This window comes from Carassius auratus, chromosome 30 (genome assembly GCF_003368295.1).
Source record: "Carassius auratus strain Wakin chromosome 30, ASM336829v1, whole genome shotgun sequence".
Classification (NCBI taxonomy): domain Eukaryota; kingdom Metazoa; phylum Chordata; class Actinopteri; order Cypriniformes; family Cyprinidae; genus Carassius; species Carassius auratus.
Genome location: NC_039272.1, coordinates 27,400,629 through 27,427,362, shown reverse-complemented (window position 1 = coordinate 27,427,362; position 26,734 = coordinate 27,400,629). Strand labels below are relative to the sequence as shown.

The 26,734-nt window shown below is 38.7% G+C and overlaps 1 protein-coding gene across 6 annotated transcripts in view; it reads right to left on the bottom strand.

The window, feature by feature from the left end:
* The window catches only part of LOC113049847 (microtubule-associated serine/threonine-protein kinase 4), a 146,975-nt gene that overhangs the window by 88,715 nt on the left and 31,526 nt on the right, over window positions 1-26,734 (bottom strand). For all 6 annotated transcript variants that reach the window (XM_026212518.1, XM_026212519.1, XM_026212520.1 and 3 more), the window contains exons 2-3: window positions 23,787-23,940; window positions 1,626-1,753 (exon numbers count right to left, since the gene is read on the bottom strand). In XM_026212518.1, the coding sequence (XP_026068303.1) occupies window positions 1,626-1,753; window positions 23,787-23,940 (282 nt within the window). The remainder of the gene's footprint in view (window positions 1-1,625; window positions 1,754-23,786; window positions 23,941-26,734) is intronic.

The following is a 26,734-nucleotide window of genomic DNA, read 5'->3' as shown; positions in this document are numbered from 1 at the left end:
AATTTCAAGGTGTCACTTTACCAGCCTTTCAAAATAAATTTTTTGTGTTATCCTAATTAATGACAATGGTCAAATATTTCCATGATTTCATTGCAATAAATGTTACTGTACGTTCTTTCTCTTTCTAGTATTCTTTTCTTTTCTATTCTATTTCTATTCTATTTCTTTTTAGTATTCTTTTTTATTTGAACTAGTTCCAAATAAAATTTGGTTCTCGTTTTTTTAACCATCAGCAGCATGCCTAATACAGGAAACCAGTAGTATGGATTTAACTGGTTATCTAAGCTTGGCAAAGACTGTTTATTTCAGCAGGGGAGAGTCTCTCCGAGAGTGAGAGAGACCCAGGAGGCCACAATGAAAGCAGATCGGATACAGCCGCCAAGTAAATGACATTCTGTTTGTTGCAGCATTGACCCTGCTCTCTGCGGTCATTAATTTCAATCAGGCGCCCAACATGGAACCTGGACCTCTGTTTGCCATGGCTCAGGAGAGGCTAATAAGACATGGCAGTTTCTAAGGATATCGTCACAGCTTCCAGCTCAACACAGATGAAAATAAAGTTTCAAAAACTGGAATAGGAATATGAATGCAGCCAACAAAGCAACTGAAACTGATAAAATAAACTTTATAATTTTACTTATCCAGACTACTTCTCTAACTTGCTACAATCCTGAATTTCTTTATATTAAGCAATTTGTAAATATTGCTCTTCACAAGAGTCAAATGCAGTTCTTTTATGGAGTTTGATAGGCTCTGGTTACAACTTTCATTGTAAGGAATAGAGCAGCTTGGACATTTTGCGAAAACTCGATAAATGTAACACTGTTGAAAATATTTAAAACATGAGGCTAAGTAGATTCTGACAGCATTTTCATTTTTGTGTGAAATGTCCCTTTCATTTGAGTCCTATTTAATACTCTTGTCACATAACGATGATTGCATCAATATTGCAGAACACAGACAACAAAAGATTATATTTCATAATAAGATAGTTAATATGAAGAATATATTTCATAATAACTGGAACCATGTTTGGTACCACAAAGTCCCCGGGAACACATGATAGGTAAAAATTGATAGCCTAAATGCACTGTAAGTCGCTTTGGATAAAAGCGTCTGCTAAATGCATACATTTTAAATTTAAATTTAAAGTGTCATTCAATGTATTTTTAGGCATTTGTTTGTACTGTATGCAAGGAGGCAAAAAAGCAGGATAGGAGCAGGTATACAAGGCCAGAGGCAACCCTTCCTCCCACCCCATAGAAAATGTTGTTTTAACTGTGATTGAGTTTTATATATTTTTCTAATTAACTGTTGGGCTAATATTTTCATTACTCATCTTTCAGTTAGTCAGAACAAATTAATCATTCTCAAACAAAGTCTTTTTGTTTTTGCTTATTTGACAAAAGACCAAAATGTTTCCAAATGCAACATGCTATAAAAACAACATCTTGCTAGTCAACAGTATGGAAATTAAGGGGTTTCTTTATCACAGTGAACAGGCCAAAATATGTTATTTGTAGCCTAAGTGATGCAGCAGTGATCCCTAGTGTTCGAGTAGGGAATCTACTACAAGATATCAGGTTAAACTTTTTTGTGTGTGTGTGTGTGTGTGGTATACTTACCAGGCTGGCTGTGAGAGAGGGCGCAGATTTGCCAAGGGTCTGTGAGCGCATGCGCACCAGGTTGGTTGTCTCTGAGCCTGTAGCTGACCATGTCTGTTGGGTTGAGGCATATGGCAGCAGATACTTCCCTGGGGGGAAAATAAAAGAAGGGAGTTAAAAAAAAAAAACAAAGAGAAACCACATTTTATTTTGCTTGCATTTAAACATTACATTACATCTATAAGTAAACAGTACTTTACAAGCATACTAAACACATTCTTAAAAGTTAATATGTTAACTAATCTAATCTGTTCAGACACGATCAGAGAGGATTCTGGGGCTGCCTCACTATTTCACAGCCAATGACTCACTGGTGCATCATAATGTATATGTGATAAATACATGGCATTCAATGAGACCCAAATGACAGAATCTACAGACATGTGAATGGCAAAGAGAAAAAGTCATACTGTCTAGTGAGAAATTCATGATTTGTGGGAATAAACACACTCCACTGTGTGTGCACATTACACTCCACTGTGCTGCTTTCTGTATGGCAGACACAAAAACATTAGGACATTTAGGAGCTGTTCACATGTTTGTTTGATTTTTTTTTTTACATTCCACTGTGCTGCTTTGCCATTGATACCATTTGCTAGGGCTATGCAATAATCAGAAAACAGTTTGATTTTGGCCTCAAACGATTATGAAAAAATGGTAATCGAGATAAAATTATTAATGTGCCCCATTTCGCCCCCTTTTCCAGCTCTGTGCTTTCGTTCCTCCATAAAAGCCCAATTTCACATGCAAATTATTAAAATCATGTAACGTTACTTTTGCAAAATGGGACTTGAGTTACAGAAGTATATTTACTTTTGTTTTTTTAAAGCATGAAAAAGAAATTGCGCTGCTCCTCAGGAAGATATGAGCTCAGAATTAGGCATGTGTAAGGCTTGGAAAGGCTTAGCCTTCCCCTGGCCATGGGAACTTGGGGTTAGAAAAGATACTAAATTGGACAAAAATGCCCCTGAACACAAATTAAATCTATTAGGTCTGTTGCTGACAAAGTGAAAATGAACAGACAGTGTAGAATATGGCATCAAATTAAGATCTGCTCATGTTGCACCATATTTCATTTTAGATTTTTTTTACATTGTTTTGCATTTTAACCAATCACACACAAGAGCTTAGGAATTCAATGGTCAATCAGAGGCTTTCAGTTTTGAGTGCACCCGAGTTCTGAGTGACTTCCGCGAATTATCTCATCATAAACAACAAAGCGCAGATGCAAGTACAATGCAAGAAAGAAATTAATTTTATAGTGTATACAGCATCAGTGATTATAACGATAGGTTATTATAATTTTTTTTTGAGAGTACCATTTTTTGACTATAATACTACCATTTAACTTGTTATAGATCAGCTTTTTCGGCCTATTTATTTTGTACATTTTTGTCTTTTTTGTATAGCCTATAGAAATAATATATTTAAATAGCAGTTTTATGAAAAATTATATAAAAATAAAATTGTCTTGTTTCTCTACATTCAATGCCTACAGTATTTATAAATAAACACATTAGAAGTCATTCTAACAGTGATCAAACAAATTAGAATCAAAGCATTTACATTTATGTGGGGACATCAGTTACAGTGGAGGTACAGTAAGCAAAAAAAATGATAAAATATAATTTCAGAACCAGCTAATCAAGCTCTTCAGGACAGTGGCCCTCCAGGTACATTTTTACAAAAAGTTTCATATCACAATATCAACGATATAGAGATGTGATGACGTGTGGTGGATATAAGTTCCCTAGCGTGCACAACACCACCACTTGATCTGGACAAACTGTGCATCAATTGAAAGTTTAAAGACTCTAGCTTCGATATTTGACCAATATTTTGATAAAACATTGTTGCAGTGACAGATATTTAGTGATTTATGTCAGGAGTGCAAAATAATAAATCCGTATTATGCCACATTTTGAATAGAAATTCACCACTCAATTCATATTCAGTCAAGTCTGCAGCGGTTTATTTGTGTTCACATAGACTCACTGAACAGAGTCAATAAGGATTTATAGACCAAAGATGCATATCTGCTGAGATATATGGATATATTTACTGATGTTTACTTCATATTTCTTCAGACAGAATCGTCATTTCTATTTATTTTCCACGGATTTACGCGATCTGGTGATAAACAGCCTCTCCCAGCGATCTGTATGTGTGTTTTCTGTGCTGTCAGCTCGTGCTGTGTGTCACTCAGACTCCGATTGGGCCTTCCCAATAGAGCATCACAGTCCCGCCCACAGCTGGTTCCGGAAGTAAAAATTCAATGCAATTTATGCATTGACATTTGGGGTATAAGCCATAAAAACGCAACCATACATGGTAGACTTAAAACCAGCTACGGCTGTACTAAGCGATAGTATATGCTCATATAAATGGAAAAGGATCATGGGGCACTAACCTTGTTTTGATATAAATGCCTTTTATTCACGATGATTTGGCTAAGTACTTCATTACCCACAATCCTGAACAATCCCACAATCCCACAGTGATGCATCTGATTGGTGGAGCCATAGACAGTAGGTGGAGCTCGTGTAACCGTCTGGTTAAACCCCGCGAAGGTCCGTGAAGACTGAAGATCATTAATAAAAAAATAAAATAAAATAAAAACCTGTGTTGCGTTTTTGCACGATAGACTTATCAGTACAATCATGATCTCCTTGGCTGCCATGAGAGTTTTGCAGGGAGGTTGGTAACTTAGCTAGGCTACTGTAGCCTTCATATGGTATGAGTCATATCAAGCATTTTATAATGCCACTGTCAAAACAATATTTAACATTAGCCTAGGCATACCTTTTTGTGCATTTACTGAACATTTGTGTAATGGCAACAGCATGTGTTGACGACTGCGCGGTGATTGCAGTCAGGTACAAAGCACTGCACCATGTTGCTGACGTTATTGTTAACCACTTTCACACACGCACATATATAAAATACATGAGGATAAATATAAAAATCAATAAACAATACCTGTATAAAACACTATTTATTTACACGATTGTAAATTCACTACATTCACTATATAAAATAAAATTCACTGAAGGAAAAAGTTCGCGCGAGCGGCCGTCATCAGATTGGAAGTCGCTCAAAAGGCTCGTTCCCTCGTTCGCGGTTGTGGCTTCAGTCGAATTCCATGAGGCGTGGTGGTTTATGGGATGAGTAGTTCCTGCGCTCGAAATGAAAATATGTACACAGTCTTGTACCTTTGACATTTTTTGGATTTTCTCTTAATTTTTTCACTTGAAATGATATGTTATATGCTTATGAGTTCAGCCGTAGCTGGTTATCCTCACACATGCTCTAAAACTCTTTACATACGGATTTTCCCGAAAGTCAATGGGAGAAATGAATGGGAAATTTACTTCCGGCACCAGAGCTCTCTCGGGCTGTGGACGTCACTTCCTGTTTGTTGTTGACGGCTGAACTGCGTTTGAGCTCCGTCACTATATTCTTTTCATTGACTATTTTTAACTTAAAAATCTATTTTATACACCATTGTTTCCGTTTATATAACGCGTGAATATATCCTCTATTGTATTCTACAACAAAAACAATTAGAGCGACTCGCTATCACTAGATTTATTTTGATCTCCCGGGTCCGCTATTAGCTTTTAGCCAGTTAGCATCAGCAAGCGTGGTTGCTGCTAACTGAGCTTACATTGCTAATACTCTATTCACACACATTACCACTGCTGTACTCACTGTTACTTGCTTTAATGGCGGATGAATGTCTCCACTCTGTGCAGCTCGAGCTCGAGGCCGTGGGGAAGCAGATTCGCGACCTGGAACGGAGGCAGGCCGAGCTGAGAGAGCGGAGAGCCGCGCTGGAATCATCCCGGGCTGACGCTCACAAGTCCGGGGTAAGTATACAGCGTGCTGTTAAAAGTCCCACCACGTCTACTCCGTGTGTTTCTCTGCGCAGGCCCGGTGCACCCAGGACGCGATCTTCCCAGATGTCCTTCACTGCGACGCCGGGACACCACGGACCCTGGGTGCATCCACAGCGGAGGATGCGAGCCGGGTCCCGGGCGACGACATCTCCCCCTCCTGCCTTCGAGATCTCCATCCAGAACCGCTTCGCTCCCCTCCGCGAGACAGGACGCGACGCTGTGATCATCGGAGACTCCATCGTCCGACACGTAAGTGCTACGTTAGCCGAAGGTAAAGTGCACACTCATTGTTTGCCTGGTGCTCGTGTTCTCGATGTTTCTGCGCAGATACCCGCGATCCTGAAGGACGGCCAGAGCCCCAGAGCGGTCGTGCTTCACGCCGGAGTTAACGACACCACGCTGCGGAAGACGGAGACGCTGAAGAGGGACTTCAGGAGCCTGATCGAGACGGTTCGCAGCACGACGCCCGCGGCGACGATCGTCGTGTCAGGACCACTGCCCACGTATCGACGAGGACACGAAAGGTTCAGTAGACTTTTTGCTTTAAATGAATGGTTGTTGTCATGGTGTAAAGAACAGAAACTGCTATTTGTTAATAACTGGAATCTTTTCTGGGAGCGTCCTAGACTGTTTCGCGCTGATGGATTACACCCCAGTCGAGTCGGAGCGGAGCTTCTCTCTGACAACATCTCCAGGACACTTCGCTCCATGTGACTAGTAAGTCAATTCTCAAATAACCATTATGATGAGTTTTGTTCCACCCGCTTAAATGATAAAAGTACTTGTGCTGTAAAACCTATTAAGACTGTGTCTGTTCCCAGAATAGTGAGGTCAAAATATAAATATAAATATAATGTAGGATCTAGAAAAAATCTTATCGTAATTAAACCAGAAAAATGTAAAGTAAATGAACAAAAACAATTTTTAAAGTTTGGGCTCATAAATATTAGATCACTCACACCAAAAGCAGTTATTGTAAATGAAATGATCACAGATAATAGTTTTGATTTACTCTGCTTGACTGAAACCTGGCTAAAACCAAATGATTATTTTGGTCTAAATGAGTCTACTCCACCAAACTACTGTTATAAGCATGAGCCCCGTCAGACTGGTCGTGGCGGGGGTGTTGCAACAATATATAGTGATATTCTCAATGTTACCCAGAAAACAGGATACAGGTTTAACTCTTTTGAAATACTAATGCTAAATGTTACTCTGTCAGACATGCAAAAGAAATCTAATGTATCTCTTGCTCTGGCTACTGTGTATAGACCACCAGGGCCGTATACAGAATTCCTAAAAGAATTTGCAGATTTCCTCTCAGACCTTCTAGTTACAGTTGATAAGGCGCTAATCATGGGAGATTTTAATATTCACGTTGATAATACAAATGATACATTAGGACTTGCGTTTACTGACCTAATAAACTCCTTTGGAGTCAAGCAAAATGTCACCAGGCCCACTCATCGTTTTAATCATACACTAGATTTAATTATATCGCATGGCATCGATCTTACTGCTATAGATATTGTACCTCAAAGTGATGATATTACAGACCATTTCCTCGTATCGTGCATGCTGCGTATAACTGATATTAACTGTATGTCGCAGCGATACCGTCTGGGCAGAACTATTGTTCCAGCCACCAAAGACAGATTCGCAAATAACCTGCCTGATCTATCTCAACTGCTATTTGTACCCAAAAATACACATGAATTAGACAAAATTACTGACAACATGGGCACTATTTTCTCTAATACATTAGAAGCTGTTGCCCCAATCAAATTGAAAAAAGTTAGAGAAAAACGTACTGTACCATGGTATAACAGTAATACTCACTCTCTCAAGAAAGTAACTCGTAGTCTTGAACGCAAATGGAGAAAAACTAACTTAGAAGTTTTTAGAATTGCATGGAAAAACAGTATGTCCAGCTATAGACAGGCTCTAAAAACTGCTAGGGCAGAGCATATACACAAACTCATTGAAAATAACCAAAACAATCCAAGGTTTTTATTTAACACAGTGGCTAAGTTAACAAATTACCAGATGCCACCTGATTCAAATATTCCACCAACATTAAATAGTAATGACTTTATGAATTTCTTCACTGATAAAATAGATAACATTAGAAATACAATAGCGAATGTAGATTCTACAGCATCTAACACTTCAGTTTCATCCATCGCACCCAAACATAAACTGCAGTGCTTTACAACCATAGGACAGGAGGAGCTAAATAAACTTATCACTGTATCTAAACCAACAACATGTTTATTAGATCCTGTACCCACTAAATTACTGAAAGAGCTGTTACCTGTAGCCGAAGAACCGCTTCTCAATATCATAAACTCGTCGTTATCTTTAGGACACGTCCCAAAACCATTCAAGCTGGCGGTTATCAAGCCTCTTATTAAGAAACCAAAACTAGATCCTAGTGTACTGGCAAATTATAGGCCTATTTCAAATCTTCCATTTATGTCTAAAATTTTAGAAAAAGTTGTGTCTGCTCAATTGAGCACCTTCCTGCATAAAAATGATCTGTATGAAGAATTTCAGTCAGGTTTTAGGCCCCACCATAGCACAGAAACTGCACTTGTTAAAATTACAAATGACCTGCTCCTTGCGTCAGACCAAGGCTGCATCTCATTTCTAGTCTTACTTGATCTTAGTGCTGCGTTCGACACCATAGATCATTATATACTCATAGATCGATTACAAAACTATACAGGTATTCAAGGGCAGGCTCTAAGATGGTTTAGATCCTACCTGTCCGATCGCTACCATTTTGTTTACTTAAATGGGGAGTCATCTCATTTATCATCAGTAAAATATGGAGTGCCACAAGGATCCGTCCTAGGTCCCCTTCTATTTTCAATATACATGTTGCCCCTTGGTAATATTATTAGAAAATACGGAATTAGCTTCCACTGTTATGCTGACGATACTCAGCTTTATATATCAACGAGACCAGATGAAACTTCCCAATTATCTAAGCTAACAGATTGTGTTAAAAATGTAAAAGATTGGATGACAAAGAATTTTCTCCAATTAAATTCGGATAAGACGGAGATATTAATTATTGGACCAAAAAACACTACACAGAATCTTGTAGATTACAATCTGCAACTAGACGGATGTACTGTTACTTCCTCTACAGTCAGAAATCTGGGTGTTATATTAGACAGCAATTTGTCTTTTGAAAATCATATTTCCAATGTTACAAAAATTGCATTCTTCCATCTTAGAAACATTGCCAAGCTACGAAACATGTTATCTGTTTCTGATGCAGAAAAGCTAGTTCATGCATTCATGACCTCTAGACTGGACTATTGTAATGCACTTCTAGGTGGTTGTCCTGCTTCTTCAATAAACAAGCTACAGGTCGTCCAAAATGCAGCAGCGAGAGTCCTTACGAGGTCAAGAAAATATGATCATATTACCCCAATTTTACAGTCTCTGCACTGGCTACCTATTAAGTTCCGCATCAGTTACAAATTATCATTACTTACCTATAAGGCCCTAAATGGTTTAGCTCCAGCGTACCTAACTAGCCTTCTACCACGTTACAACCCATCACGCACCCTAAGGTCACAAAACGCTGGACTTTTGGTAGTTCCTAGGATAGCAAAGTCCACTAAAGGAGGTAGAGCCTTCTCACATTTGGCTCCCAAACTCTGGAATAGCCTTCCTGATAATGTTCGGGGTTCAGACACACTCTCTTTGTTTAAATCTAGATTAAAAACACATCTCTTTCGCCAAGCATTCGAATAATGTATCTTTTTAATTGTGAGTGTAGTTGCATCTGATCAAAGGTGCATTTTTATTCATTAGCTTGGGTTAAACTAATTTTACTTTGTTGGATCAGCAGCTATGCTAATGATGTCTGTATTTTGTTTCTATGTTTTGCCACGGGATTCACATCCCGTGGTAACTAGGATTTACACAAGCTCCAGTCTGGATCCAGAACACCTGAGAAGAGATGATGCTGACCCTCAGAGGACCTCAGATGATGCTAACCCTGAATGAACAAACAGAACTAACAATTATTCCTAAATGTGTGACTTAATCATATAATAACTTAATTAATAATATTGATAGTTCATCGTCTAGCTGACTACGTCTTGTATTATTATTATTTTTTAGTTTTTCTAAAATCCTGTCAAATGTGCACAAACTACTAGCTACTACTAAATATTGTAGAAACATAATTTTCTGTAAAGTTGCTTTGTAACGATTTGTTTTGTAAAAAGCGCTATACAAATAAACTTGAATTGAATTGAATTGAATTGGGCGGGACTGTGATGCTCTATGTCAATCTTAGAGTGTCATAACCGGACAGGTCACATGCTTCCTGCACACTTCCTGGTAGTTATCTTGCCAAAACAACACTGAAACACCTCTGTACACATGAAATATATCCGAAAAATAAATCCGCAATTACGATAGTAAAGCTTGGTAAGAGATTTTCTTGAGATCTGGGGCGTTTTTATTAAAAAAAATCGAAAATACATCGGAAATGCTAACTTGTGCAGCGAAGAAAAAGGCTACAAATAACATTTTTACAACAGTAAACGACCAAATTCCACCCCTGATTGCTAAAGGAAGTTATTATAAACACTCGATCGGGGTTTAAAGTGAGTTTTGAGGAAAAGTGTACTAATAATTTCATAAATTGTCTGATGTAGCTTGATGCTAACGTTTGCTCCAATGCTACTAATAGCAAGTGCATTTCTTCTTCATAATGCATTTTTGTCTCAAAAAAATGTTTTGTTGTATTTTTATAATAAGACTTTTGATTAATAAGGGCTAAATGCAAACAGACTGAAGTGAGATCGCTGCTTTGTGTCTTTGTAAAGCCTGAAAAACCACAATAAAGGCTAATAAAGGCTAATAAAGGTGGAATAAAAACAAAAGAATAATGATAAAAGAATAATGTGGATAATGTGTCATACCTGGCGGAGGTGTGAAAGACTCGTTTGGTGAGAACAATAGTCAGAACAATGAATCGGGGAGTTTGGCAAAACCAACACACATACAAAATGCACAAGAGAGTTTACATGCGAGATCTTAGAGATGACAAGGGCCATAAATCAATCTTATTAGCCTTCTCTAAAAACACACATGACATGGCCTTAGAAAATATTTAATAAAATTCACAGTTTTACAGATTCGATTATGAAATTTTTTATGAAGTTTCGGAAGACTTGTGGCCTTAGCTACACTGTGTTTTCAAAAACAATTTTAAAAATACATTTAAAAATATTTTTTTAATATTTTTCTTTTTGTTTTTATGTTTGAGCTTATATATCTCTATTATCATAACAGTCTGAGTGATTCTGATTCCTGAACAGTAAACTTTAAAGTGTCAGCTTTGTGAACAAAGGTTGATTATGTATCTAGTCAGAGAGAATCATGAGCAGAAACCTTTTTATTTTGGGTATGTCATTTCTGTCTCCATGCCAAAAAAGGGGGGTTACTAGTAAGGGGTTAATCATGTGACAGCTCCATACGCTAAGCCAATGCAGTATTGAGTTGGAAAGATAATTGATTAGTCCATCTTCCGGGTCTTTGGGTTGTTCGTTCTTTTGTCATGTGACGTGACAACATTGGCTAGAGTAATTAGTTAATTTACAAACTTCCTTACAAATGGGTGCATAGTACTTATTATTATTTTTTATTATAATTATTGGTTATGCTTTAAATTGAGTCCATATGATGCCAAAATCACTTCAGATTAGACTATAGAACTGTAGTGTTACTTGTTTAGGATTCAAAATGTTATTTGCTTTTTATTTATGTCAATATGTCCTTTTTGAGAAATATTCTTGTACATATATTATACCAAAATGTCAAGTTTGCCTAGGAAAAGCTAATATTATACCAGCAAACTCAAAATTGGATTTAAAAAAAATTAACAAACTAGGCTATAAATACTTTGTATTGTAGGCTTGGATTATTATATTATTATATAGCCTAGTGTTTATTTACTGATAGACAGTCAAAAAGACAAATTCATCAATATTTTATTTATAACAGGGTTTTAGTTATTTATAAAATAATAACACCACAGATTTCCTGAAGAAACAGTAACAAAAACACAGTAACAATTATCAGAAATAGCGTATGGGGCTGTCACGTGATTAAGGAACGACTGGACCCAAAGACTCATGAGATGAACTAATCAATTCTCTTTCCAGCTCAGACTGCAATGGTTTAGCGTATGGGGCTGTCACATCATTAAGGAATGACTTGATCCCGAAGACTTGTCAGACAAGAGGTGAGGTGAGCCAATCAGAGACTGAAGACCCAGGTAAAAATTAATTAATCTTTTCTGTATCTTATAGCATGCTTATAGCAGGTGAAGTAACAAGTAACATTTTATTTACATTTTGCTAAAATTAACGAAATGACTCGAAAACAGATTCGTTCATTTTGCTGAACGAGACTCAAAAGTCAGAGTCGGTAAAATGATCCGAACTTCCAATCACTAGTCCGAACTACCGAAGATGCATGTCCAAAATGTGCATAATTTGTATCGAGAAACGCGCGCAGACTTGTGTCACCAGATTATTTGCCTAATCTTCCCGGTACTTTAGACTGCAGTGGAAACGCATAAAGCAACAGGTCTGGGGGGAAAAAGTTCCTGGGGAAAAGGTTCCTGGTACAAATGTTCTGGGTAATTTCAGTGGAAACTAGGGCTGTCAAAATTGCTCAAAAATGACGTGTGAACATTCCCTCTAAAAAAACATGAATATTCGAACTATTCGAACATCTGGTTGCCATGCTGTCAATGACGCGCATTACGTCAATAACAGGACAAAATAATACAAAGAGACATAACTACTTGAATAGGTAGTATTTTTAAGTTTAAACATATATGACAACATATAACCTACACAAAAACAAGGAAATCAACTAATGGCCAAGACTGCAGACCTCACACTCTCTCACTGACACGTTCTCTGCACATAACGGTTTAAATGAACAAACAAATTTTCAGTGCTGATCAAGAGTTTTGTGCAAGCAATTTAAAGGGGGGGTGAAATGCTCGTTTTCACTCAATATCCTGTTAATCTTGAGTACCTATAGAGTAGTACTGCATCCTTCATAACTCCAAAAAGTATTTAGTTTTATTATATTCATAAGAGAAAGATAGTCTGTACTGATTTTTCCCAGAAAAACACGACCAGCTGGAGGCGTGACGTGTGGGCGGAGCTAAAGAACCACGAGTGCCAGTAGGCTTTTGCGTTGAGAGCGTGTGGAAGCTGTGACATTACCGTGAGGAAAAAACATCCAAAACAAACCATGGCTAACAGTCAGATTCAGCGTATATTTATGATCCAGAATCAGATCCCGGGGCTGAAACTGAACGAGAGCAGCAGCAACGACTCGCTCCGAGCGGGGCTCGACCCGGGTCTCCGGCATGGGAGGGGACGCACTAACAAGGAGGCAGAGATATTTTAAGCAGTTTTACTCACCGCCTGTTGTTCCAACACATGACCCTTTGAATTGAATTGAATTGAATTGAATTGAATTGAATTGAATGAGCTTTATTGCCAGGTATGTTTACACATACGAGGAATTTGTTTTCGTGACAGAAACTCCGCAGTACAACAGAATGACAGCGACAGAACATAAAACACATAATAAAAGAATAAAAAATACAAATATGTAGACAGTGAATGACAATATACAAATGACAATTGTAGGCAGGTATATTACAAAGAGAAGTTATGTATGTACATATATATTGTGTGCAAAATTTAAGTGTATACTAAGTATGTGTGTTAGATAAATAAAGTGTGTGTGTATATAAATATAAAGTGTAGTGTGTTCGCCATTATTGTCAGCTGTTCATAAGATGGATTGCCTGAGGGAAGAAACTGGTCCTGTGTCTGGTCGTTCTAGTGCTCAGTGCTCTGTAGCGTCGACCAGATGGCAACAGTTCAAAGAGGGAGTGTGCTGGATGTGAGGGGTCCAGAGTGATTTTGACAGCCCTTTTTCTCACTCTGGATAAGTACAGTTCTTGAATAGATGGGAGAGTTGAACCGATGATTCGCTCAGCAGTCCGGACTACCCTCTGTAGTCTTCTGAGGTCAGATTTAGAAGCTGAGCTGAACCAGACAGTTACTGAAGTGCAGAGGATGGATTCAATGATGGTGGAGTAGAACTGTTTCAGCAGCTCCTGTGGCAGGTTTAACTTCCTCAGCTGGCGGAGAAAGTACAACCTCTGCTGGGCCTTTTTTACGATGGAGTCAATGTGAATGTCCCACTTCAGGTCCTGAGAGATGGTGGTTCCCAGGAACCTGAATGACTCCACTGCAGTCACAGGGCTGTTCATGATGGTGAGTGGGGGGAGTGCAGGGGGGTTTCTCCTGAAGTCCACGATCATCTCCACTGTTTTGAGCGTGTTAAGCTCCAGGTTGTTGAGACTGCACCAGACAGCCAGCTCTTTTACCTCCTGTCTGTAAGCAGACTCGTCACCGTCCTGAATGAGGCCGATGAGTGTGGTGTCATCTGCAAACTTCAGGAGCTTGACAGAGGGGTCCTTAGATGTGCAATCGTTGGTGTACAGGGAGAAGAGCAGTGGGGAGAGAACGCAGCCCTGGGGAGCTCCGGTGCTGATTGTACGGGTGCTGGATGTGTATTTTCCCAGCCTCACTAGCTGCTGCCTGTCTGTCAGGAAGCTGTTGATCCACTGACAGACGGAGGTGGGCACGGAGAGCTGATTTAGTTTGGGCAGGAGGAGGTTTGGGATGATCGTGTTGAAGGCCGAGCTGAAGTCCACAAACAGGATCCTCACATAAGTCCCCGGTCTGTCTAGGTGTTGCAGAACATAATGCAGTCCAAAGTTTACAGCATCGTCCACAGACCTGTTTGCTCTGTAGGCAAACTGAAGAGGATCCAGCAAGGGTCCAGTGATGTCCTTCAGGTGGGCCAGCACCAGTTTTTCAAATGACTTCATGACTACAGACGTTAGAGCCACAGGCCTGTAGTCATTTAGTCCTGTAATTTTGGGTTTCTTAGGGATGGGGATGATGGTGGAACGTTTGAGGCATGAAGGGACTTCGCACAGCTCCAGCGATCTGTTGAAGATCTGTGTGAAGATGGGGGCCAGCTGGTCAGCACAGGATTTCAGACAGGCTGGTGTAACACAATCTGGGCCTGGTGCTTTTTTCCTTTTCTGCTTCCGGAAGACCTGGCGCACCGCATCCTCGCTGATCTGAATTGCAGGTGTGGGGGAGAGGGGGGATGCAGGAGGTGAGAATGGTGAGAGTGCTTGATTGGAGAGGTGTTCAGGATGGGTTTCAGGAGCTGTTAATGGTGTGAACGGTAGTTTGGAGAGGCATTCAGGGCTGGTTGCAGGAGTTGTGAAGGGTGTGAATGGTTTTGTGGGGAGGCGTTCAGGGCAGGTGATGGGTGTTCTTTCAAACCTGCAGTAAAACTCGTTCAGATCGTCTGCCAGTCGTTGATTCTCTACAGTGCTGGGGGGTGGTGTCTTGTAATTGGTGATCTTCTTTAGACTTTTCCACACTGATGCGGAGTGGTTGGAAGTGAACTGAGTCCTTATTTTTTCAGAATAATTCCTCTTTGCCACTTTGATCTCCTTTTCCAATGTGTATTTAGCCTGTTTATACAAGACATTGTCCCCCTTCACGTAAGCATCTTCTTTGGCCTGACGGAGCTGTCTGAGTTTTGCAGTGAACCACGGTTTGTCATTATTGTAAATTAGTTGAGTCTTTGTAGGAATACACATATCCTCACAGAAACTGATATATGATGTTACGGTCTCTGTGAGTTCATCCAGATCGGTGGCAGCAGCTTCAAAAACACTCCAATCAGTGAGGTCAAAACAAGATTGTAAATCCTGCTCTGCTTCATTAGTCCATCTTTTTACAGTCCTTGATACAGGTTTAGCTGATTTTAGTTTCTGCCTGTATGACGGTATAAGATGAACCAGAAGGTGATCAGAACGTCCCAAAGCTGCTCGTGGAACAGAGTGAAATGCATCCTTTATTGTGGTGTAACAGTGATCCAATATATTACTGTCTCTTGTGGGACATGTAACATGCTGTCTGTATTTTGGCAGTTCACGGGACAGATTGGCTTTATTAAAGTCCCCGAGAATGATTAAAACAGAGTCAGGGTGTTGTTGTTCTGTCTCTGTGATCTGATCAGCGAGTTTCTGTAAAGCTGAGCTCACATGCGCTTGCGGATGGATGTAAACACTGACCAGAATGAACGAGTGAAACTCCCGCGGCGAATAGAACGGCTTGCAGTTAATGAAGAGTGTTTCGATATTTGAGCAGCACGTCTTCTTTAACACAGTTACATCTGTACACCACCGTTCATTGATGTAAAAGCATGTCCCGCCGCCGCGCGATTTCCCAGTGGATTCTGATTCACGATCCGCTCTAAACAGCTGAAATCCCGGCAGATGGAGCGCGCTGTCCGGTATGGTGTCATTCAGCCAGGTTTCCGTGAAACACAGAGCAGCAGAGTGTGTGAAATCCTTATTTGTCCGAGAGAGCAGAAGGAGTTCGTCCGTTTTGTTGGGTAGAGAGCGGAGATTTGCCAGATGGATGCTAGGCAACGGCGTTCGAAATCCGCGCTTCCTGAGTCTGACGAGCGCTCCCGCTCGCTTCCCCCGTCTGCGCGTCCTGAAGCGCTTGATCAGCGCCGCCGCTCCTCCGATAACAACGTTCACTAAAACATCTGAATAATTGAAATCCGGTAAAACATCTTGTGGTGCGTTCTGCCGAATGTTCAGCAGTTCTTCCCTGGTGAAACTGATGGCAGGAATATAACTAAAGACAGGACAAACTAACAAAAACACAAAAACATATGCGGAGCTCGTCACGGAGGCAGCCATCCTGTATCGGCGCCAGCACATAATCGTTGGGATTGCATCATCCTTAAGAAATAAACGATACGCAAATCCGTCGTCAAACTGGGCCTTGTTTGTAAAACAAACATCGTCAAAATGCAGGGAACAAACACTTGCACAACTCCGTTGATGCTCTGTAAAAATAAAATCCATCCACTGGTCCCTTAATGCTGTTTTTTTTGGTAATCTGTGCAGGGTTGTCTTGCCCTGGCAACCAAAAATACACTTCTTTTGTGACATTTCGCGACGCTCTCGCTCTGATCAGTGAACGTCTTTTGTGCTCTCAGTGCTCTGCTATACGGGAGCGCGCGCTCTTCCGGCAGACGTGCCCTTAGGACCCATTTAAGGAAATTCCGCTCCATCTAACGTCACACAGAGCCAAAAAAAACTTTCGAAAAAACTTTCCGAAACTTGTGACAAACCGGAAGGAGTATTTTTGGAACAGAAATACTCCTTCAAATGTACAACTTAATTTTTGAAACTTTGTCCATGTTTAGCATGGGAATCCAGCTCTTTAACAGTGTAAAAAACTCAGTATGCATGAAATAGCATTTCACCCCCCCTTTAAGGTCGCGACTGTTGTCCCAAATATAGCAGGCTTCATTCAGTGATTGAAAAAAATATTATTAATATAAATAGAAGTTTTACAGCATATAGAACTGACATTGAATGCTCCGAGCGAGCTGTGCTGTGGTAAATATGGAACGATAAATAATCAAACCTCGGATCCATTGGTTGACAGAACTCCCTGAAGCCTGCCCAATCCGCGATACTGATCGGTCTCATGTCCTTACAAATGAACGAAATTAATTTATCCATTATGGCCTCTTGTCGTGTTGAAGACAAAGAGCTTGTGGCGGGGGATGCAAAGTAACGTTAAGTGTCAAGACGTGACTGTTTAGCTGGAGTTCCACACATTATGCCATGCTCATTTGGGTAAACATTTTTGAGATGTGATCTCATGTTGCTAGTGGTCGAATGGAATGCTAACTGAATCTAGCTTGCATACAACTTTATCTCGCGGGTCAACAATTTTACCTCACTGTCTCTGCTGCGGTCGAGTTGGGCTCTGCACTTGCTGGCATCTTCCATGAAGACGCGTCAACTTTCAGCAGTGATGCTGTGCCAGACAGTGCGACTCCTGTGACCTGTCCCTGAACCCTCAGGCGCGCTAGCGCGCCCACTCACATAGCACACAACCACACCTCTACTACCGCGGGTGTTTTTTTCAAAAGAATTGTTTTCATTCTAATATTTATTTTCACCTTCGAAATTCTTTTTTTTTTTTAACTATTCGAATACATATTCGAATTTAGAATATTCGTTGACAGCCCTAGTGGAAACGCAGCATAAGTTTATGCTATAGCATGAACTTGAGGAGAACAGACTTCACACATCCACAAAAAAAAAGAAAGAAGCTTAGATAGACCAAAATTCATCCCTATATTCAAGCACTTCACACTGTGTCACAGCAATGTGGATGGCCTCTTCACCTTGACTGATCCTTTTCCACCCCCCCGTCGTTCTGTTCAGAGTTTTGAATCTAACATCCCTTCATAACAATGAAATGCCATACCAAATATAATTTGCTGGCTGAGAAGTCATGTTAGAATAAATTAAATCTGTTAGAACCAAATTATATACGGTTTAATATGATACATTTACGCTTTTGTGATCTTATATTTCAGGAATTGTTTTCACAGTGCATTAGGTGCTGGGTACAACTGTGGCTCATTATTTTATATGGTTTTGTAGGCTGTCTGAGAGAAGCACATATTTGATGTGTTATTTCCAAATAACTGCTTATATAGCAAATAATGCATTACTGTAGCAAGGAGATTGGTAAAATACTGATACAATTAGTACAATTTAACATTTTCTGAACAAAATGTGAGTTGTGCAAAGCAAGATAAAACAGAAAAAAAGAGAGAACAGCAGGGGTTGTAACAGCATGACAAAAGCATCTTCATCGTGTTCATTTCAATTAATTTGAGTCGAGACAATATAACAGATGATTATTACAAATACAAAATGCAATCAAATGTATTAAACAGAACTTCTCCATGCGAATAAAATGGATTTATCTGACCATTTGCATTAAATGCTTCAGTTTGTTTTATTTATTAAGTGTTCTTCAGGAATAAGCGTTTTCTGTATTTCTAATGCCCTGTACATATGAAGCAGCAGCTGTTTGTCCTTTCATACTAAATACAGAACAACCTTCTCCCTGGCAACTAACCTAACCTCACTGCTGTAAGGTTTACTCTGTAATAGAAATGAAAAACTAAAAAAGATTAGCAGTGTTTTTATTTGAAGTACATAGACTACAAAACTGAACTGAATTAGAATCAAATGGAAAAAAAAAATAGGAGAATGGATCACTTTGCAGTTTTCAGGAGAGTTTTCAGGAGAGATGAGAGATGATCCTTTTTCACTAATAAAAGAGAGATAATTTTAATTCAACTATAGAATCTTATCCAAGACAACTTATTGCTAACCCATATTTATGTGTTTGTGGGCTCTACATGGTCACAGAGCCAGGTCAAAAAACAGGACGCGTAGGAGGAAAATTGCGATTCCTGCTCAATGCGAAACAGCTTCCACACAGTCATCAGCCACAGAATTGAGGAAATGCCAGTTAGACACCCTCAGCAGATTTCAACATTGTGTCCAATGTACTCGATTCAACATGTCAGACCCCGGGAAATGGCAAGAAAAACACCAAATAGAACAGAAGGGTCATTGTTTTTCAGTGTTAAAACTAGAAATGCATCGTGTTTCCCTACATCAAAATAATTGCATAGAACACAACTATCAGAGTGCCATAAATATATTTTTTAATATATAAATATATAAGTTGTATGCATTTAACTCAAGAAAAATAAAAGTAAATCTAAATATATTTTAGATTATTGTTTCTAGTAAAATTTGCTTTTGAATCTTCATTTTCAAGGACCTATATTTGTTCACTGCCAGAAAAACTGGAATCGTTGTGGCTGAGTGGAATCTCAGTTGTTGAATATTACCTATTTTCAGTGGTCGTAAACCAAATGTGGGTCACATTCTATACAGCTGATGCTCATTGTATTTAAAAGGGAACTGACATGGAGTTGACACAGATTGACCCAGAATGTAGTCAAATATGGTTATCACAATCTAATGAAAACAGTAATGAAGCTCTGAAGAGTCGAATCCAAAAAATAAAAGTATTACAAATAAAATGGCACTATAATATGTTCTGAAATATTTTGCCAATTTGTTAATTTCAAATTAGGTCTGTGAAATAATTAATTACAATTAATCGTGTCCAAAAGAAAAGTTTGTTTACATAATGTGTGTGCACTATATATATGTATTATATACATATAAATACAACCACAAAGTCTGTCCACCAAATAATTAAAAGGGGTCATATGATTAAATTTTTCCTTTATCTTTGGAGTATTACAAGCTCTTTGTGCATAAATATTTGTAAAGTTGCGAAGACTAAAGTCTCAAATCCAAAGAGATATTCTTTATAAAAAAGTTAAGTCAACCATTCCGCCGCCTCCGTGTTGTGGAGACACTGGGCCCTATTTTAACGATCTGAAACGCAAGTGTCAAAGCGCGAAGCGCAAGTAACTTTGTGGGCGGGTCTCGGCGCTGTTGCTATTTTCCCGGCGGGATAAATGGCTCTTGCGCCCGGCGCAAATCTAAAATGGGTTGGTCTGAAGTAGCTTCATTATTCATAGGTGTGGTTTGGGCGTAACGTGAAATAAACCAATCAGAGCGTCATCCAACATTCCCTTTAAAAGCAGGTGCGCAAGTTCCATTATGGGTTGCTATTATTATGGCGTATTTACCAGGCGCACGCCAGGAGCGGTTCACAGCCGAGGAGACTGATGTTCTTGTAAGAGCAGTGAAAGGCAGAGAAGTTGTGTTGTATGGGGATGGGAGAATAATTAGCCTGAATAATTTGTAAAATAGATTTATACTTATTTTTTTCACATCTTCGTGTCACACCACAATGATTTCCGTCATCTCATGTGTTAAATTTTTTTTAGTGTAACAATTTATGATTTGCAAAAATAACTGTTGCATCTGTGTAGATTATATGAGCAAAGTGTATGCGCGTTGTGCACGCTATACATTATGGTCAAGCATGCGCCCTTAAAATAGCATAATGAACAACGCGCAACGCGCCACTGACTTTAGACTAGGTTTTTTCTGGTCAGTGGCGCAATTGTTACATGGAACAGCAAAATAGCACCAGGGATTGTTTGCGCCGGAACACGCCTCCTTTTTTGCGCTGAACCGCCCAGGGAGCGCAAGTTCATTCACTAGTTTAGCGACGTGCTTCTGTGGAGGGAAAAGCGCGCTTTGCGCGGGTGCAAAATAGGAATGACACATGCGTCGGTGTACAAAGTCAATTGCGCTGGGTGCAAGATAGGGCCCACTGTGTTTCTTTGTGAAAGCCAAACTACTTTGCTCAGTCTTCCAAAAGAGGACACAACTAGAAATCATTTAAGTTGTATTTACAACACTGTTCCAGAACAGTTAAACCCAAATAAACTCAAATGTGTGCAAGCGCATTTTATGGAGGACTGTTTCCTGATCCTTGGAGAGTATACTACAATGCTGGCTGTTCTGACTTACAAACTGTAAGTACATTTACATATTTGCCACTGACGATTCACTGACGAGCTGGGGGGGCGCGAAGACGGAATTAAGAGTGGCTGGTATTGTCATTATAATCCGTAATTATGTCCCCACTGGATGCAACAAATGCCTTGTTTATAATGGGTTTTAAATGTTTTTGTATCGGCACTCTGGGACACACGGCATCACAGTATAGTAAGGGGTGTAATATTTACGTCACAGACTTTAGGCATTCGGCCAATCACAATGCACTGGATAGCAGGCCAATCAGAGGACACCTCGCTTTTCAGAACAATGAGCTTTCTAAAAATCGATGCATTTCAGAAAGGTGAGGCATAGAGGAGAAACACTAAATGTACAGTATGTGAAAAATAATTTTTTCAAACCTAAACCGCATAAACCCATTTCATTACACCAAATACACAAAATAATGTTCTTTTTAGAATAATTTGTTTTAGCGTAAATTTTAAATTCTTAATTTGTATTCCAAAGGCTAAACTAATTTCCTATCATTTTGGAATGACTTATATGAATAATGTCAAGCAGAGAAAACATGCATAAAGCAAATAGTTTGTGTTGTTTTTTTTTGTTTGTTTGTTTTGCATTTCTGATTTTAATATTTGGCTGGGGGTAGTGAGAAGTAAACAACTGTTTCTAAACTTTTTCTATTGGCTGATTATATATTTTTTTGTTAAGCCAATGTTAGTAAACTGTTGCCATAATTGATAAAATTCTATTCACAGAAATTCAATTCAGCCAAATTTAGATGCCACTCAAAAGTTGAGTTGGAGAGTGCCATTATTTACAGTTTATTGGGAAAAGTACTAGGATGGAAATGTTTATAGTTTATCTAATATATATTTTTCTGCCATTCATTTCAAATTAATTCATTACCATCATGTATTCTAAAAAATATGAAGTTGCCCAACATGAACCTCTTTACTTAGGATGTAATGGTTCTCTGTAAAAAAAACAAAACAATGACAATGCATCTGTAATCTAGTTTGTTATAAATACGTTCAACTAATGTATGTTTTAGTTGATGGATATGCATTCTGCCCTCCCAACACATTACATCAAAAGCGATTGGAAAAAAGTATATTATATATATATATTAGTGGTGGGCATAGATTTTTTTTATTTATCTAGATTAATCTCACTGTGATCTTGAAATGAATCTAGATTAATCTAGATTAATCTAGATTAAAATGGCTCATTCGAATTCTGCCGAAGGCATTCAGAATATGTGTGCTACCCAAATAAAATTGACAAACAGTAAGTCTTTGAGAAGGGGTTCATTAAGCTCCAAAATGCATCACAAAGTGCTTGAAAAAGCTATAAACTAATTCCACATTGCACAAGGTGCAAACAACTTGACGCCTTTTTCACACCAATGTTTAAGTTTTTCTCAAGTTTGTAGGTGTCAAGGTACAGAAACCAAAAAATTAAATGTAAAATAGCAATGAATAGTCTTTAATGTAAAAATGAAATATACAATCAAACCTACATTTATTCAGATACCTTATTCAGATTTCTCACATTATTACAGTTTTGCTATATCAAAAATTATATCTGGTGTCTGAATAATTTTTGTTTTGACTGTTAAAACTACAAAGCAATTCAGTCAAGAGCAGTGAGTGATTTTCATTTTCATTTTCTTGGATTAACATTACAGCAGCCAGTAGCTAAATTAGGCGCGGTCACTTTAAGATAAGATGAACGCATCCAATATAATACACATCCCATTTTTTTCCTCAACTGTTTACTTTCACTTATGAAATAACTGACAGTTTTTCGAGCATAGTTTACAAGGTGGATATTTTGACATACTTTGTATGTATTTGTCGGCACAAGAGCAAAAATAAGCAAATTCGATGTTCAAGTGTTTTGAGACGCCTTTCTCTGCGTGAGCCCTGAACACTAGAACACCGCAATGCTGAATTGGGCTCTTTCACCTCTTTTTGTTTGTTCATGCTGCGATTTGTATTTGTTCATTCAGGTGCAGGAGAGACTTCAGGGAGAGAGCTCGGTTCAGTGTCCCTGACCGTGATATGCGTCTCTCTCTCTCATGCGCACCGAACACAGCGCGCGAGTAACCAGCTCTGTTCAGCTTTTCCGCATCTTGTTTTTGGATGCTTTAATGTTTAAATCGACAAGCGGTAAGACTTATAAACACGTGAAAAAGATAAGCCGTGACGATGCGCAGTGCCCGTCAACTGTCCTGAGCATCTCTTTTAGGCTGGCCTAAGCCAGTAGATGATATAAAATATCAAGGTGAAAGTCATCATAGCTTGCTTAGTATAGACCCAGCTCCCAACCCAACTTTGAGAATAGATTTACGGCAATATTTTTTTTTAATCGCGCGATAAGAGTCTCACGTTAACGTGCCGATAACGGCCCACCACTAATATATATATATATATATAAACCTGGACAGTCACTCCTGAAAAACCTTGTTTAAAAATGTTTATTTTATTTGTATCTTTGCTCTATTGTATTTATTTGTGCTGCTGCTTATAGTCAAATTATTTGTTCTTATTTTCTTCATTTTTAGTATAGTTTTGTTTTCCCCCTAAACACAGCAAACATCCAAAAACATTTTGAATATCGAAACTGTGATTATTCGAACTGTAATTAAGTTGAACCATTACACCCCAACTCTTTACATCTGGCTGTACCCAAAGGTCATGGTGTTACCTGTTAGAGCACCCCCTAGACTTCCTCTCCGCAGCTGTTTGCCATCTTCACTGAGTTGTCGTTTAAATTTCAGCGCTAAACTGGAGCCGTGAGAAACTTCTGGGTTGCTAGACTTGCGGAAGGGCATCAAGGGAGGGTAGAGGATGTTATCCGGCTGAAAGAAAGATGAGATCAACATCCGTTTAATCTGGGAACCATTACATTAGGAATAGCACTGCAATGTTTACAAAAATATTTAACACGTGGCTGCATATCCATTACTGACAATGCATTACTACATTCATTATAATGTAGTAACTTATTCCATCTCTAAAACTCCTTGCCCTTTTTTGGCTGGCATCACTTTATTTTTCAACTCCATTAAAGTGAAACATCCATGAATGTCATCTCATTTCGAGATAATTATCAATCTCAGCATGAATCGTTATTTATGTTGCATTTAATACTGTTAAATCCCGTCATTATAATCATAATTGTCATTTTAATTTTTTTTGAAGCCATGTTATATAACCAACAATTTTCTACATTTTCAGTTCATTTGAGGTTACCCCTTTACCCCCTCCAGCACTCACTGAACAAAACAAGCCCTTTTCTCGTACAGATAGAATCTTTCTACACAAGCAAACACATCTGAGGGCATTTTCTACCTCAAATTATAAACATGTTAGTGGAAATGTCAAACTGTTTATTACCAAACCAAATAGGGTAGCATGTTTAATCAAAATAAAACCAAAATGTACAATTTGAAGATTGCACTGCACAATATTGCATAGTCTACAATTTAATTAAATAAATATACACTGCACTTCAGTTTTCACTGTTCATTTACACCTGATCTGGTTCAGTTCATAGTAAATGCTGCTCAACACAAATTCATCTCTGCATCTGCTCTGGGATTCAGTTGCTTATAATATGCACTAACAAGTCATGTCAGAGCTCTAGACTAACTTTTTGCACTGGTTGCGCTTAACTTTTTTCTTAGGTGCATCAGCACAAAATTTAGGTGCACCCAAATTTTTGACTGCATCACATTTAACACTGCAGTTTTACAAGTTCACTTTTTTTTTTTTTTTTTTTTTGGTGTCCATAAAGGCAATATTGACTTGTAGCTTAAATGATTAACTAACAATCTGGTCAACAAAGTTCTTTATTTGAAGCACAATTCTACAAGAAAGGTAACTTACTGAAAAAGTGTTGGTGCTTACAGTGCTTCACTGAGCTGAAATTTAAACTTAAAACATCTCAAGATAAATGAAATAAAAAGAAAATCTAAATTAAGTGTTTTAAGGGCATCATACACATTAATAATATCTTATGGACTATCCTCCATTGCAGTCACATGCCCCTCGAATGGCCAATTATTGTAGTTTGGCCTTTTTGATCTTTGGCCTTGGCTAAACCAGCTGGCCACACTCTCTAGCAGCAAAATCTTCCAGACTTGGCCCCTCTACACCGACTCTTATTAGATATTCCACTGTGTCTGAATGAAGGGATGCTCTAGTGTCTGATTTGAACAGCGAAACAGTCCCTAAACTGCTTATACTACTGTTTCAGCTATTAAAATAATTACGTTTTGTATGTAATAGCAAAGTGATTCTATTTTGTTTTCTTTTTTTATTAAGTTAATTAAGAAAAACATTTTTTTTCAGTGGATACTATGGGTGGAATGGTTCAACTTTTTCAAGGTTAGGTTTTTTATGGTTTTAGAGTTATGGTTTAGGTACGGTTCACTATGTGCTATGTTTATGGAAAAACAAAAGAATATGCTAACTACGGGCAACAGCACAAATAAATACATTAGAGTAAAGATACAAATAAAATAAACTGATTTTTTTTTATGTTTTTTTAGGGAGGTCAAACATTAGTTTTTAGGTACAGAAATTGAATAAAGTAACCAAAATGTAAAACACTGCATATTGAACTGTATAAATTAAAGATTGTTCTTTATTAAAGTTACAAAAGCTTTTCAATCAGAAGCAGTGAGTGATATCTTTGTTGTTCCTGTTTGTTTAATATAAAGACTGTCAATTTAAGAGAATGCAGTGATCCAGGGAACTGATTCAGTAGGCCTACGTTCAGCCAGCTATGTCTGCTGTATGATACTTACCAAGATGGGCATTTTGACTAGAGCCCGACCGATACATCGGACGGCCGATATTATCGGCCGATATGAGCTAATTGCATTTAAATCGGCATCAGCGTTTATAACGGCCAATGAAACATGAGAAACAGAGTCTCATGCTTCACTCATGTTATGAGTGTTGCATAGTTTGCCCACCAGAGGGAGCTCTGCAGCTCCAGAGTTGACAACAGAGCCAGAAATTCACTACAGAAGAAAGCGATCAGCCAAGCCACGGAGATGTAAGCTGTGTCCAAATTCAGGGTCTGCATCCTCCTTAGGATCCTTCCTACCCGGTTGAAGGAGGATGGGTCCTCCGACGACCGCAAAAACCGGAAGTCGGTGTTTGTGAATTTGGACAGCCTACCCTTCTTTCAGTTCCCTCCCTTACACGTTGCTCATATCCTGTCGCCTAGCAACCGTGACAGCGCTAAGCAAGATGCGGGTGAAGAGCTCATCGTTCTTTCCCTGGAGCTTTATAAACACTTCTGTCTGCTCTTTCGTCCTTAGAAGCGTTAAAAACAGCTTCAATCACTAACAAATAAGCTGTGTGTAAGGGGATATTCACACAGGCAGTAAGGAAGAAGCTAGTTTACGAATGTAAACTTTTTTTTTTGTTTACATATAAGTTACACGTACAAATGTAAAAAAAAAAAAATTCTTAACGCTAAAACAAAATGCCTAACTAGAAAACCACTGAAATATATATTTTTGAAAAGCCAGTTTTTAAAAAAACATCGAAAATAATACTCCTCCCCCACTCCGCTACCGCTCGCTTAGTCCTGCCGAAAAGAATTATGGGATAGGTAGGACGCGAAAGGATCCATCA